The following is a 12,500-nucleotide window of genomic DNA, read 5'->3' as shown; positions in this document are numbered from 1 at the left end:
CTGTGATGATCTAGTCACGATGGTGGAGTTTAAACACTTGGTCGATGTAAATATCATAGAAGAGTGTAATTGTCTTTAGGACAGCTGTTTTTTAGTTATGACATTTGTGTTTCTTTACGTGATATGTAACTGTTGTACTGTATGTGTGTCTATAGTTTTGTTCAATGTTGTGTTAGTGTATGTTCCCCTGCTGCTGTTGGACCAGCTCTCTCTTGAAATATAGATTTTATCTCAATGAGAAAAACCTGTATAAATAAAGTTTAAATAAAAAGAAAAAAGAAAATACTGGAACTCTTCCAAGTCAAGGTAAGCTTTTGGTTTCATAAATGTATTGCCACCAGGGCCTGCCGGTGTAACTGCTAAACTGCTGACTGTACACTGTACTGCAAGATTGTAGTGGGTTTACTAACGCGTTAGTTCTAGTAGCTATGTTGACTATGACGTTAGCTAATATGGTGACAACAATGTAGGCTGTGTGTAGCGGTTAGCAGTTACGGTATGAAGGTTTGGCTTGGAAAGGTTTTTTCGCTGTTGTGTTGTGCAATTGACGTCCACAAGCGAAGGGAAAAGGTGAAAGGGAGAGAGCGCGTAGATGCGCGAAGGAATTATACAAGAAGCAAAGTGATCATACTGTTCATAAAAATGTCACTGCTTAAAGTGCACTAAGTGTTAGTAGTAGTAAATGCTCTTCACTCACTTCATAACTAAGTTATCTCCAAGCTAGCCTGGTTGTCAGATAGCCAAACAGCTGCCTGTGCTCAATATTAGAAACTGTTAGTGATTACACCAAGTTAGCTTGTGCTACGTTTTACACCCTATGCTAACAGTTTGGCCCACGCTCAGACAGACAGACTGGCTCTGGCCTGTCCTGGCCCATGAGGTTAGCGGCTACGCGGCTAACACGAACATCAAGATGGCTTCTACCCAGCCCAGGGTTGGAGCCTGAACAGCCTGGACACATGGGCAGATTTAACCAAGGACGCTGTGACTAAACAATCCCATTATCATCTGCAGACAATCTCATTATAGCAGGCCTCTCATGTTTTTAGTATTATTCTTAGTTCTTTCTCCTCCAGTTTTTAGTCATTTAGCAGATGCTCTTATACAGAGTGACTTACAGGACCAATTAGGGTTAAGTGCCTTGCTCAAGGGTACATAGACAGATTTTTCACCTAGTCGGCTCGGGAATTGGCCCAACGCTCTTAACCGCGTGGCTACCTGCTGTCCAACACTGACAGGCCTCCAAAACACTGAGGATATCATCCATCTCCCTGACTATCTGTCCTTCTCTGTCCTGGTTTATCTCTAACTTCTTCTCTCTGTCTTGCCTCTGTGACTCTATCTCTTCTCAGTCTTTATCTCATCTAGACATTTAATTCAATATTATCCCCGTCACATCCCCCCTCTTTCTATGTTCTCTCTCTCTCTGTTTAAATGAAGCTGACACAGCACCTGGGAGAGTCGCCCACACAGTATTTAACTGGAGGAGGAAGGAGAGCCGTCTCATGTATGTGATCTAGAGTAGATAAGGCTGTCATGGCAGGGCAGACGGCGCTGTCTCTAGCCAGTCAAAAAGTGAAGTGACAGATCCATGTGGTGGAGCACGGCATTAGGCTAGGGTTAACCCACAGTAATGCATCTGTAGATGAAGGAGGGGATAAGCCTGCAGACCCAGCTTACTGACACTGGGATCCATCCAGCTGCAGAGGCAGCCTTCCTGGAAGCAACAGCAGAGTAGCCTATAGGAGGAATCCCTCAACTACACATGGACAAAGAGCTGTAACTGTAATTAGGGTTGAGTCGGGCTAGTAAATAATATACTTTTGGTGTATGTTTTGGAAGAAAGGTTACCTGGGGGCGTCGTTCCTGCTCTCCAGGCTGTCACAGAGCCCCTTAGAGGGGGTGGACCTCCCGCTGCTGTCATGGTCCTGGGCGGGGGGCATGGGGTAGGCCTGGTTAGGTAGGGCTATGCGGCGGCCCTCCCCTCCTCCTCCCCCTCTCTGGGGCTTGCTGGGGCCCCTCAGACCCGTCTCAGAGCTCCTCTTCATGGCCTGTAGCTGGGCCAGGGGCACGATGTCGCAGGCCTGGGGCCGGTGCCACACCGTCTGCTGGCTGGCACTGTTGTAGTAGTAGAAGCGGTTGTTGTGGCCGTCAAACAGCTCCCACCACTGGTTGCCGTCGGACTGTCGCACGGCGGCGCCTGCGGGGGGCTCCCAGCCACACTCCCCCGAGGCCAGGTTCACGTACATGCGCTCCTGCGAGCGCGGCTCCAAGATCTCCACCCAGTCACAGCTAGAGAGAGGAGAGATGGGGGACATGGGAAATGTAGTCAAGCTCTGGAAGACTGTACTCTATATGACAGACATTCTGAAAATATTTTTGATCAGTTATGTGAGCATGGACCAAAGGGATTTGTCTTTGTTTAATCTACAATAGGAATAGGAATAGGCCTATGAGTGTATGAGTGTATGAGTGTATGAGTCTAGGTTGCGTTCAGTGCAGCTACACATAAGAGCCAGTAAGAGTAACCCAGGATTAAACACAGATTACATCCTCAGGTGGCTGAGGGATTGAAGTAAGTGGAGAAGGAGGGCCAGTGGATAGAGAGGCAGGGGGTGCTGGGGCTGTTGCCCACTAAGGGGTTTTCTCCTGAGAGAGAGAGAGGCCTGGGCACAGCTCCCAGGCTCTAATCTCCTCAAGGAGAGGCCAAACAAAGGAGCCAGGCGAGAGAGAGTGAGCTGGTTCAACACAATTAGACCCAACCAAATTATGAGAAAGCAATAAGATAACTATTTGATACACTACAAAGAATCAACTTAAAAATAGATCAAATTGGAATGCTATCTGGCCCTAAACAGAGAGTACACAGTGACAGAATACCTGACCACTGTGACTGACCCAAAATTAAGAAAATCCTTGGCTATGTACAGACTCAGTGAGCATAGCCTTGCTATTGAGAGAGGCCGCCATAGGCAGACCTGGCACTCAAGAGAAGACAGGCTATGTGCACACTGCCCAAAATGAGGTGAAAACTGAGCTGCATTTCCTAAACTACTGTCAAATGTATGACCATATTAGACACACATATTGCCCTCAGATTACACAGACCCACAAAGAATTTGAAAACAAATTATACATTGATAAACTCCCATATCTGTTAGGCGAAATAGCGCAGTGTGCCATCACAGCAGCAAGATTTGTGACCCGTTGCCATGAGAAAAGGACAACCAGTGAAGAACAAACAACATTGTAAATACCACCAATATGTATCTATTTATGTATCTTCCCCTACTATTCGTACTTCAACTATTTGCACATTACTAAAACACTGTACATAGCTGATAATATAACAGTTGAAATGTCTTCATCTTTTTGAAAGCTTTTTGAGTGCAATAGAGAGAGAGAGAGGGGAATACAATCATAGCTACATACTCATGCCCACATGTACATCAGCACAAAATAAAACACATAGATGTTGTCTAGGTCACCCATTCTCCTGAAGGCGTAGTGCAGAATAAACAGTGCAGAATAAACCGTGCTGGCATGGCAGCTCTAAACACACTGTTAATCCCAGTAGGCAGTGTACCTACATCTCATTAAACACAGGTTCAACAGTTCACACCAAACTACATACTAAGGAGCTTTCCACACACACACACACAAACAAACAGACACGTTAAAACCTGTCAGTAAAGAAAACAAGACACACTCTCACAGGGAACAACTGGATGATCACCCCACCCCTGCTGAGACCTCTTGGAAATGTTGAAAGCTCACAAAGACACACACTTTGTTTTATGTGAAAAGGTGTAAAAAAATAAATCCCTGCCACATTCTACAAATTATTTTTAGACAGAAAATCGACCAACAATTTTTCCACAACAGCACTTTCTCCCACAGTCCTGAGAATCCTACCTAAACAACAATGAAATGGTCTCTGAAATGGAAATGTAAGCTAAACTACTATCTTAGTGTTTATGTTCAGACTACTATCAGGTCACACTCACTTACACACAATCTGAGGATTCCTACAGTACTTCTGGATGGTCCACAGAACGCTAAGAAGGCACTGACGTCCTGAGGTGCTGTATGTCACTTTTCCTGTTTTAGCTTGACTTGTATCTTTCTAGGAAGCATCCTCCCGTCCCTACACAACCTGTCCAAAAGCTTGTCCGACATCTTAAAATTCACACCTTCCTGTCCCAAATCCAAGAGTCACACCTCCAATGACAATGACAGTTCTGATCCAGAGCGTTGCTGTGAAGGAGTGTGTGTGGGTGGTCAGTCCCTCTCCTTTCTCTCAACCCACTCTCCAATCTCCACTCTTGACTAAATAGGAGTCTCCCTCTTTCTGGGGCTTTGGGACAGTCCCGTCCCCACTTCTCTCAGGGGACACTGGTAGCTCTCAGCGGTCAGCTCTATTTCTGTCAGACACCCAGGGTGACCACAGGCCACTGACCCCATGTCACATGACCAGCTGACCAGGACAGGAATAGAGCATGTTTGGGGAAGTACATATGTGTGTGTTTGTTCACGTGAGAGAGAGAAACAATCCTACTGAGATCAAACCTGAATCAGAAATATCCTCGACAAATATGGTAACCCCATGTTGAGAGAGAGAGAGAGAGAGAGAGAGAGAGAGAGAGAGAGAGAGAGAGAGAGAGAGAGAGAGAGAGAGAGAGAGGGGGAGAAAGAGAAAGAGATGAAAGAGAGTAATGAGAGAAAGGGAGTGTTTCTCAGAAGTAAACCTGTGTCACATGCTAGTGGTCCAGTGGGATGGATGCTGTGTCCAGCTGGTGGCTCAGTCCCTCAGTGGTAGAGAGCTAATACTGTACATCAACATCCACCCTAGTACCACACATAGGACTGTCACACACTGCCCAGACCACCACCACCTGACTGACAGCTGAGAGAGAGAAGGAGTAACGCTGATCTCTTACCACTCAGTCCTTTGGCTCCCCTGTCTGTGAAAGACTGTCCTTGTCCGCATCTCACCCACAGATAGCATAGTAGCTGGCTGGCTCTGTGTGTGCTGCTCCCTGTCCTCTCACCCCGTCTCCCCAGTGGTATCCCCCCCACAGCCAGACCCAGTAATCCAGGGCTCCTAGCCACAGGCCTGCTTTTGTCCCTCTCAATAACGCTGACTAGGCCCTGCTATAAAGCTCTGTTCTGGCTGTCACTGCATCAAATCCCACCAGCCAGGGTCATAAAGATACACTACACAACATGACACAGACACACACACACAGAGGGAGAACCCGTACAGAGGAGAGGAAACCAACAATGCTGTTCTGTTGTGACTGAGAGACATACTTCCAACTGGGTCATGGCTAGAAGGGATCCAGCTTTTGTCAAATTAACATCACTTTAGCTAACCCTAACTCAAACCCTTTTCTTAACCTTAACCTTATTCTCCTAACCTGATACGTTAATTCTCCTAATCTTCTGCGTAAATTCTTCTAACCTGCTATGAAAAGTCAAATCTGACGTTAATTCGACAAGAGCTGGATCCCTTCTAGCCATGACCTTCGAACTGGAGCATGACCAACCAACTCACTGATACCTGACCTCAGAGAACTGAGAAACATCAGAAACTCTCTGTCTGCCTGTCTGTCTGCCTGTATGTCTGTCTGCCTGACCGCCTCTCTGCCTGACCGCCTCTCTGCCTGTCTGCCTGTCTGTCTGTCTGTCTGTCTGTATGTATGTCTGTCTGTCTCTCTGTCTGCATGTCTGCCTGTCTGTCTGTCTCTCTGTTGTCTGTCTGTCTGTCTGTCTGCCTGTCTGTCTGTCTGTCTGTCTGTCTGTCTGTCTGTCTGTCTGTCTCTCTGTCTGTCCCTAAATACATTCTGGTGCAACCAATTACCTTCAGAAGTCACATAATTAGTTAAATAAAGTCCACCTGTGTGCAATCTAAGTGTCACATGATCTCAGTATATATACACCTGTTCTGAAAGACCCCAGAGTCTGCAACACCACTAAGCAAGGGGCACCACCAAGCAAGCGGCACCATGAAGACCAAGGAGCTCTCCAAACAGGTCAGGGACAAAGTTGTGGAGAAGTACAGATCAGGGTTGGGTTATAAAAAAATATCAGAAACTTTGAACATCCCACGGAGCACCATTAAATCCATTATTAAAAAATGGAAAGAATATGGCACCACAACAAACCTGCCAAGAGAGGGCTGCCCACCAAAACTCCCGGACCAGGCAAGGAGGGCATTAATCAGAGAGGCAACAAAGACACCAAAGATAACCCTGAAGGAGCTGCAAAGCTCCACAGCGGAGATTGGAGTATTTGTCCATAGGACCACTTTAAGCCGTACACTCCACAGAGCTGGGCTTTACAGAAGAGTGGCCAGAAAAAGCCATTGCTTAAAGAAAAAAATAAGCAAACACGTTTGGTGTTCACCAAAAGGCATGTGGGAGACTCCCCAAACATATGGAAGAAGGTACACTGGTCAGATGAGACTAAAATTGAGCTTTTTGGCCATCAAGGAAAACGCTATGTCTGGCGCAAACCCAACACCTCTCATCACCCCGAGAACGCCATACCCACAGTGAAGCATGGTGGTGGCAGCATCATGCTGTGGTGATGTTTTTCATCAGTAGGGACTGGGAAACTGGTCAGAATTGAAGGAATGATGGATGGAGCTAAATACAGCGAAATTATTGAGGGAAACCTGTTTCAGTCTTCCAGAGATTTGAGACTGGGACGGAGGTTCACCTTCCAGCAGGACAATGACCCTAAGCATACAGCTAAAGAAACACTTGAGTGGTTTAAGGGGAAACATTTAAATGTCTTGGAATGGCCTTAAAGATTGCTGTACACCAGCGGAACCCATCCAACTTGAAGGAGCTGGAGCAGTTTTGCCTTGAAGAATGGGCAAAAATCCCAGTGGCTAGATGTGCCAAGCTTATAGAGACATACCCCAAGAGACTTGCAGCTGTAATTGCTGCAAAAGGTGGCTCTACAAAGTATTGACTTTGGGGGGGGGGTGAACATTTATGCACGCTCAAGTTTTCTTTTTTTTTCTTTTTTTTCTTGTTTGTTTCACCCCAAAAAATATTTTGCATCTTCAAAGTGGTAGAGGCATATTGTGTAAATCAAATGATACAAACCCCCTAAAAATCTATTTTAAGTCCAGGTTGTAAGACAACAAAATAGGAAAAATGCCAAGGGGGGTGAATACCACTGTATCTGTGCACATGCCTGCACAAGGAGCAGGGCTTAGTTTAGATAGGGAGGAACAGACAGGGGGAATGAGAGCTAGACATTCAGCTATTCATACAATCCTATTGCAAGGAGTTTGTCAATAGCTTCGCAGATGAGTAAGTAAATGCTGTGCAGTCACTGCATGTGAGCCAGGATAAACAATGACTTCCTCCATCAGCTGAATCCACTGTGTGCAATCTATTTAAAGAGAAACATCATGCTGTGAAGCTAGAACTTGATTTTGTTTATAAATCTCATGAGGACAGATAGATAGTCTCTCTCTCTCTCTCTCTCTCTCTCTCTCTCTCTCTCTCTCTCTCTCTCTCTCTCTCTCTATCTCTCTCTCTCTTTCTCTCTCTCGCTCTCTCTCGCTCTCTCTCTCTCTCACGCTCTCTCTTTATATATACATTTAATTTAAAGGGCTTTATTGGCATGGGAAACATGTTTACAGAGCCAAATCAAGTGAAATAGATAATAAACAAAAGTGAAATAAACAAATTGAAATGAACAGTAAACATTACACAAAGTTTCAAAAGAACAGTGGTGTAAAGTACTTAAGTAAAAATACTTGAATGTACTACTTAAGTAGTTTTTGGGGGTATCTGTACTTTACTATTAATATTTTTTTACAACTTTTACTTACTCAGTAGTTTTTTACTTTTACGCCACTACATTCCTAAAGAAAATGATATACTTTTTACTCCATACATTTTCCCTGACACCCAAAAGTGTCAGGGAAAATGTTTAGCAGGACAATAAAATGGTCTAATTCACACACTTATCAAGAGAACATCCCTGGTCATCCCTACTGCCTCTGATCTGGAGGACTCACTAAACACATGCTTCATTTGTAAATGACGTCTGAGTGTTGGTGCCTATCTGTAAATTTGCTGTGTGGTTTGTTTAATATAAGGTCTTTGAAATGATTTATACTTTTACTTTTAATACTGAAGTATATTTGATCAATTACATTGACTTTTGATACTTAAGTATATTTAAAACCAAATACTTAGACTTTTACTCAGGTAGTAGTTTACTGGGTGACTTTCATTTTCTATTAAGGTATCTTTACTTTTACTCAAGTATGACAATTGGGCACTTTTTCCAACACTGCAAAAGAATAGAGACGTTTCACATTTCACATGTTGAAGTACAAAAGGGAAAATAAATAGATGCGTAAATATAGTTTGTATTTCCAATGGTGTTTGTTCTTCAATTGTTGCCCTTTTCCTGTGGCAACAGGTCACAAATCTTGCTGCTGTGATGGCACACTGTGGTATTTCACCTAATAGATACGGTAGTTTATCAAAATTGGATTTGTTTTCGAAATCTTTGTGGGTCTGTGTATATATATCTCTGTCTCTAACACACACACACACACACACACACACACACACACACACACACACACACACACACACACACACACACACACACACACACACACACACACACACACACACACACAAACACACACACACACACACACACACACACACACACACACACACACACACACACACACACACACACACTCAGCTGCCGACTTGGACTGAAGCACAGATCAGCGATCACGCGAGGCATTTTCCGTGTGGGTGGTCGGGGGAACAACGCTTAAAAAACACTGTGTAACAGAAGCCTCCCGGTGCAGCCCAAACGAATAAACAGACAAACACACACAGTCATAAACTCCTCCCCGCTCCCACCACCCCTTCAAACAGCTGGCAGCACCCCCAGAACAACTCTGCGTTCCTTCGGTATAAAACTTCCAAGCAGCAATGTAACGTGGGATACTGTTTTTTTCCCGTTGGTTTCTTTCTCTTGGGCCTTGCATGTAAGGATCTGTAGGGGTCTGTAAGGCTCTATAAGGATCTGTAAGGATCTGTAAGGCTCTGTAATGCTCTGTAAGGCTCTATAAGGATCTGTAAGGCTCTAGAAGGATCTGTAAGGCTCTGTAAGGATCTGTAAGGATCTGTAATGCTCTAGAAGGATCTGTAAGGCTCTGTAAGGATCTGTAAGGATCTGTAAGGCTCTGTAAGGATCTGTAAGGATCTGTAAGGATATGTAAGGATCTGTAAGGGTCTGTAAGGGTCTGTAAGGATCTGTAAGGGTCTGTAAGGCTCTATAAGCTGTAACCGCAGAGATGCATAACCATAATATTATACCGTGATCGTGAGTTACATAAGCATTTGTGGTCCTCAAGATGAAGACCAGACACCACACTGGTATGGTTGTGTCCCAATAGTAGCGGCCTTACTTGATCTCCTTTACCAACATGGTCTCAGAGCATTTTGTATTATTTTGTATGTAAATCCGAGACACTAAATCCGAGACACGAATTACAATTCGTATTATAGGTTACGAATTTGCAAAACGTATGATATGTTAGTCCCCTGTAGCTCAGTTGGTAGAGCATGGCGCTTGCAACGGCAGGGTTGTGGGTTCGTTTCCCATGGGGGGCCAGTATGAAAATGTATGCACTCACTAACTGTAAGTCGCTCTGGATAAGAGCGTCTGCTAAATGACTAAAATGTAAATGTAAATGTATAAGGCTATATAAGGATATGTAAGGGTCTGTAAGGGTCTGTAAGGATCTGTAAGGATCTGTAAGGGTCTGTAAGGCTCTATAAGGATCTGTAAGGCTCTGTAAGGCTCTATAATGATCTGTAAGGCTCTGTAAGGCTCTGTAAGGCTCTATAAGGATCTGTAAGGCTCTGTAAGGATATGTAAGGCTCTATAAGGATCTGTAAGGCTCTATAAGGCTCTGTAAGGCTCTGTAAGGCTCTGTAAGGATCTGTAAGGATCTGTAAGGCTCTGTAAGGATCTGTAAGGCTCTATCAGGCTCTATAAGGCTATATAAGGATCTGTAAGGCTCTGTAAGGCTCTGTAAGGATCTGTAAGGATCTGTAAGGCTCTATAAGGATCTGTAAGGCTCTATAAGGCTCTGTAAGGCTCTGTAAGGCTCTGTAAGGCTCTGTAAGGCTCTATAAGGCTCTGTAAGGCTCTGTAAGGCTCTGTAAGGCTCTGTAAGGCTCTATAAGACTATGTAAGGCTCTGTAAGGCTCTATAAGGCTCTGTAAGGCTCTATAAGGCTCTATAAGGCTCTGTAAGGCTCTATAAGGCTATGTAAGGCTCTATAAGGCTCTGTAAGGCTCTATAAGGCTATGTATGGCTCTATAAGGCTATGTAAGGCTCTATAAGGCTCTGTAAGGCTCTATAAGGCTCTATAAGGCTCTATAAGGCTCTGCAAGGCTCTATAAGGATCTGTAAGGCTCTATACGGCTCTGTAAGGCTCTGTAAGGCTCTATAAGGCTATGTAAGGCTCTGTAAGGCTCTATAAGGCTATGTAAGGCTCTATAAGGCTCTGTAAGGCTCTGTAAGGCTCTGTAAGGCTCTGTAAGGCTCTGTAAGGCTCTATAAGACTATGTAAGGCTCTGTAAGGCTCTATAAGGCTATGTAAGGGTCTGTAAGGCTCTATAAGGCTATGTAAGGCTCTTACTCCACCACTATCATTGTATTCGTCTTGTGGCTTTAACCTCCTGTGCCATTCATGTTCTAGACACACTGCTCACGTGGATCTCATCTGACGGGTCCAATTGTGAGTTGTGCTTGTCTCTCTAGTTCTAATCTTAGTGACAGAGTGCACGCTACTCCTCTGCTGCACCCGTGTCTATGTTCATGTTAACATTATGCTTACAAACCACAGAACTGAGCAAGATGAATGCTTCCATTATTGAAACTACTGTAGTGCCACAGTATGATGAACAACAGCCCAGACAACCTGAAGCCATTCACATGAGGAAGTAGACATTAGAGGCCTAACTGGTTGTATTTCAGCTCTCACAATCACATTATGGTGTTATGACTCAGCACAGTCGTTATCATTCACTGTGTCTTCAGGGCTAAGGATATATCTGAGTGGGAGGAGAGGGCAGGGGAGAGGATGGCAGGGGAGGGGAGGGCAGGGGAGTAGAAGGCAGGGGAGGAGTGTGTGTGTGTGTGTGTGTGTGTGTGTGTGTGTGTGTGTGTGTGTGTGTGTGTGTGTGTGTGTGTGTGTGTGTGTGCACGTTTTACTATATTTCTGAGTACTAGAAGTTCTCACTATAGTAAACCAAAAAATTGGGGGAGATGGAGAGGGAGAGAGGGAGATGGAGAGGGAGAGATGGAGAGAGGGAGAGGGAGAGATGAGAGAGGGAGAGGGAGAGATGGAGAGGGAGAGAGTGAGAGATGGAGAGGGAGAGAGAATGGAGAGGGAGAGATGGAGAGGGAGAGATGAGAGGGAGAGATGGAGAGGGAGAGATGGAGAGGGAGAGAGGAGAGAGGGAGAGGGAAAGATGGAGAGATGGAGAGGCAGAGATGGAGAGAGGGAGAGATGGAGAGGCAGAGATGGAGAGATGGAGAGAGGGAGAGGGAGAGATGGAGAGGGAGAGAGGAGAGGGAGAGATGGAGAGGGAGAGATGGAGAGGGAGAGATGGTGCGATGGAGAGAGGGAGAGGGAGAGATGGAGAGATGGAGAGATGGAGAGGGAGAGATGGAGAGAGGGAGAGATGGAGAGAGAGAGAGAGAGAGAGGGAGAGGAGAGATGGAGAGGGGGAGAGGGAGAGGAAATGGAAGATGGAGAGAGGAGAGATGGAGAGGGAGAGATGGAGAGAGAGAGAGAGGGAGAGGGAGAGATGGAGCGGTGGAGAGGAGAGGGAGAGGGAGAGGGAGAGATGGAGAGATGGAGAGGGAGAGGGAGAGAGGGAGGGAGAGATGGAGGGAGAGATGGAGAGAGAGAGAGGAAGATGGAGATGGAGAGAGGGAGGAGAGGCGATGAGAGGAGAGGGAGGATGGAGAGATGAGAGGGAGAGATGGAGAGATGAGTGGAGATGGTGTATCGAATGATATATTCTAATCTTTTCTATTCCGAGAGATGTGATAAGTATCGCTAGATGGGAGATGAGAGATGAGGGAGAGATGGAGGATGGAGAGATGTAGAGATGGAGAGATGTAGAGATGGAGAGATGGAGAGAGGAGAGATGGAGAGAGGAGAGAGATGAGAGGGAGATATGGAGAGAGGATAGGGGAGAGATGGAGAGGGAGAGATGGAGAGGAGAGATGGAAAGGGAGATGGAGAGATGAGATGGAGAGATGGAGAGAGGAGAGTGGAGAGGTGAGAGATGAGAGGGAGAGTTGGTGAGAGGGAGAGTTGGAGAGATGGAGAGGGAGAGGAAGGAGAGAGGGAGAGAAGAGAATGGAGGGGAGGGAGATGGAGAGGGAATGAGAGAAAGAGAATAGAGGAGAAGAGA

General features: G+C 45.4%; 1 protein-coding gene across 1 annotated transcript in view; it reads right to left on the bottom strand.

Moving 5' to 3' along the window:
* LOC311150333 (rho GTPase-activating protein 39-like) overlaps nucleotides 1-12,500 on the bottom strand; it is a 118,957-nt gene that overhangs the window by 84,336 nt on the left and 22,121 nt on the right. Inside the window, exon 2 of the mRNA XM_084187738.1 lies at nucleotides 1,852-2,292. Coding sequence (XP_084043864.1) covers nucleotides 1,852-2,292 — 441 coding nt within the window. The remainder of the gene's footprint in view (nucleotides 1-1,851; nucleotides 2,293-12,500) is intronic.

This window comes from Coregonus lavaretus, assembly GCF_964263955.1.
Source record: "Coregonus lavaretus genome assembly, chromosome: 22".
NCBI classification, from domain to species: Eukaryota; Metazoa; Chordata; class Actinopteri; order Salmoniformes; family Salmonidae; genus Coregonus; species Coregonus lavaretus.
The sequence above is the reverse complement of the archived record's forward strand: the minus strand, read 5'-3'. Positions and strand labels throughout refer to the sequence as shown.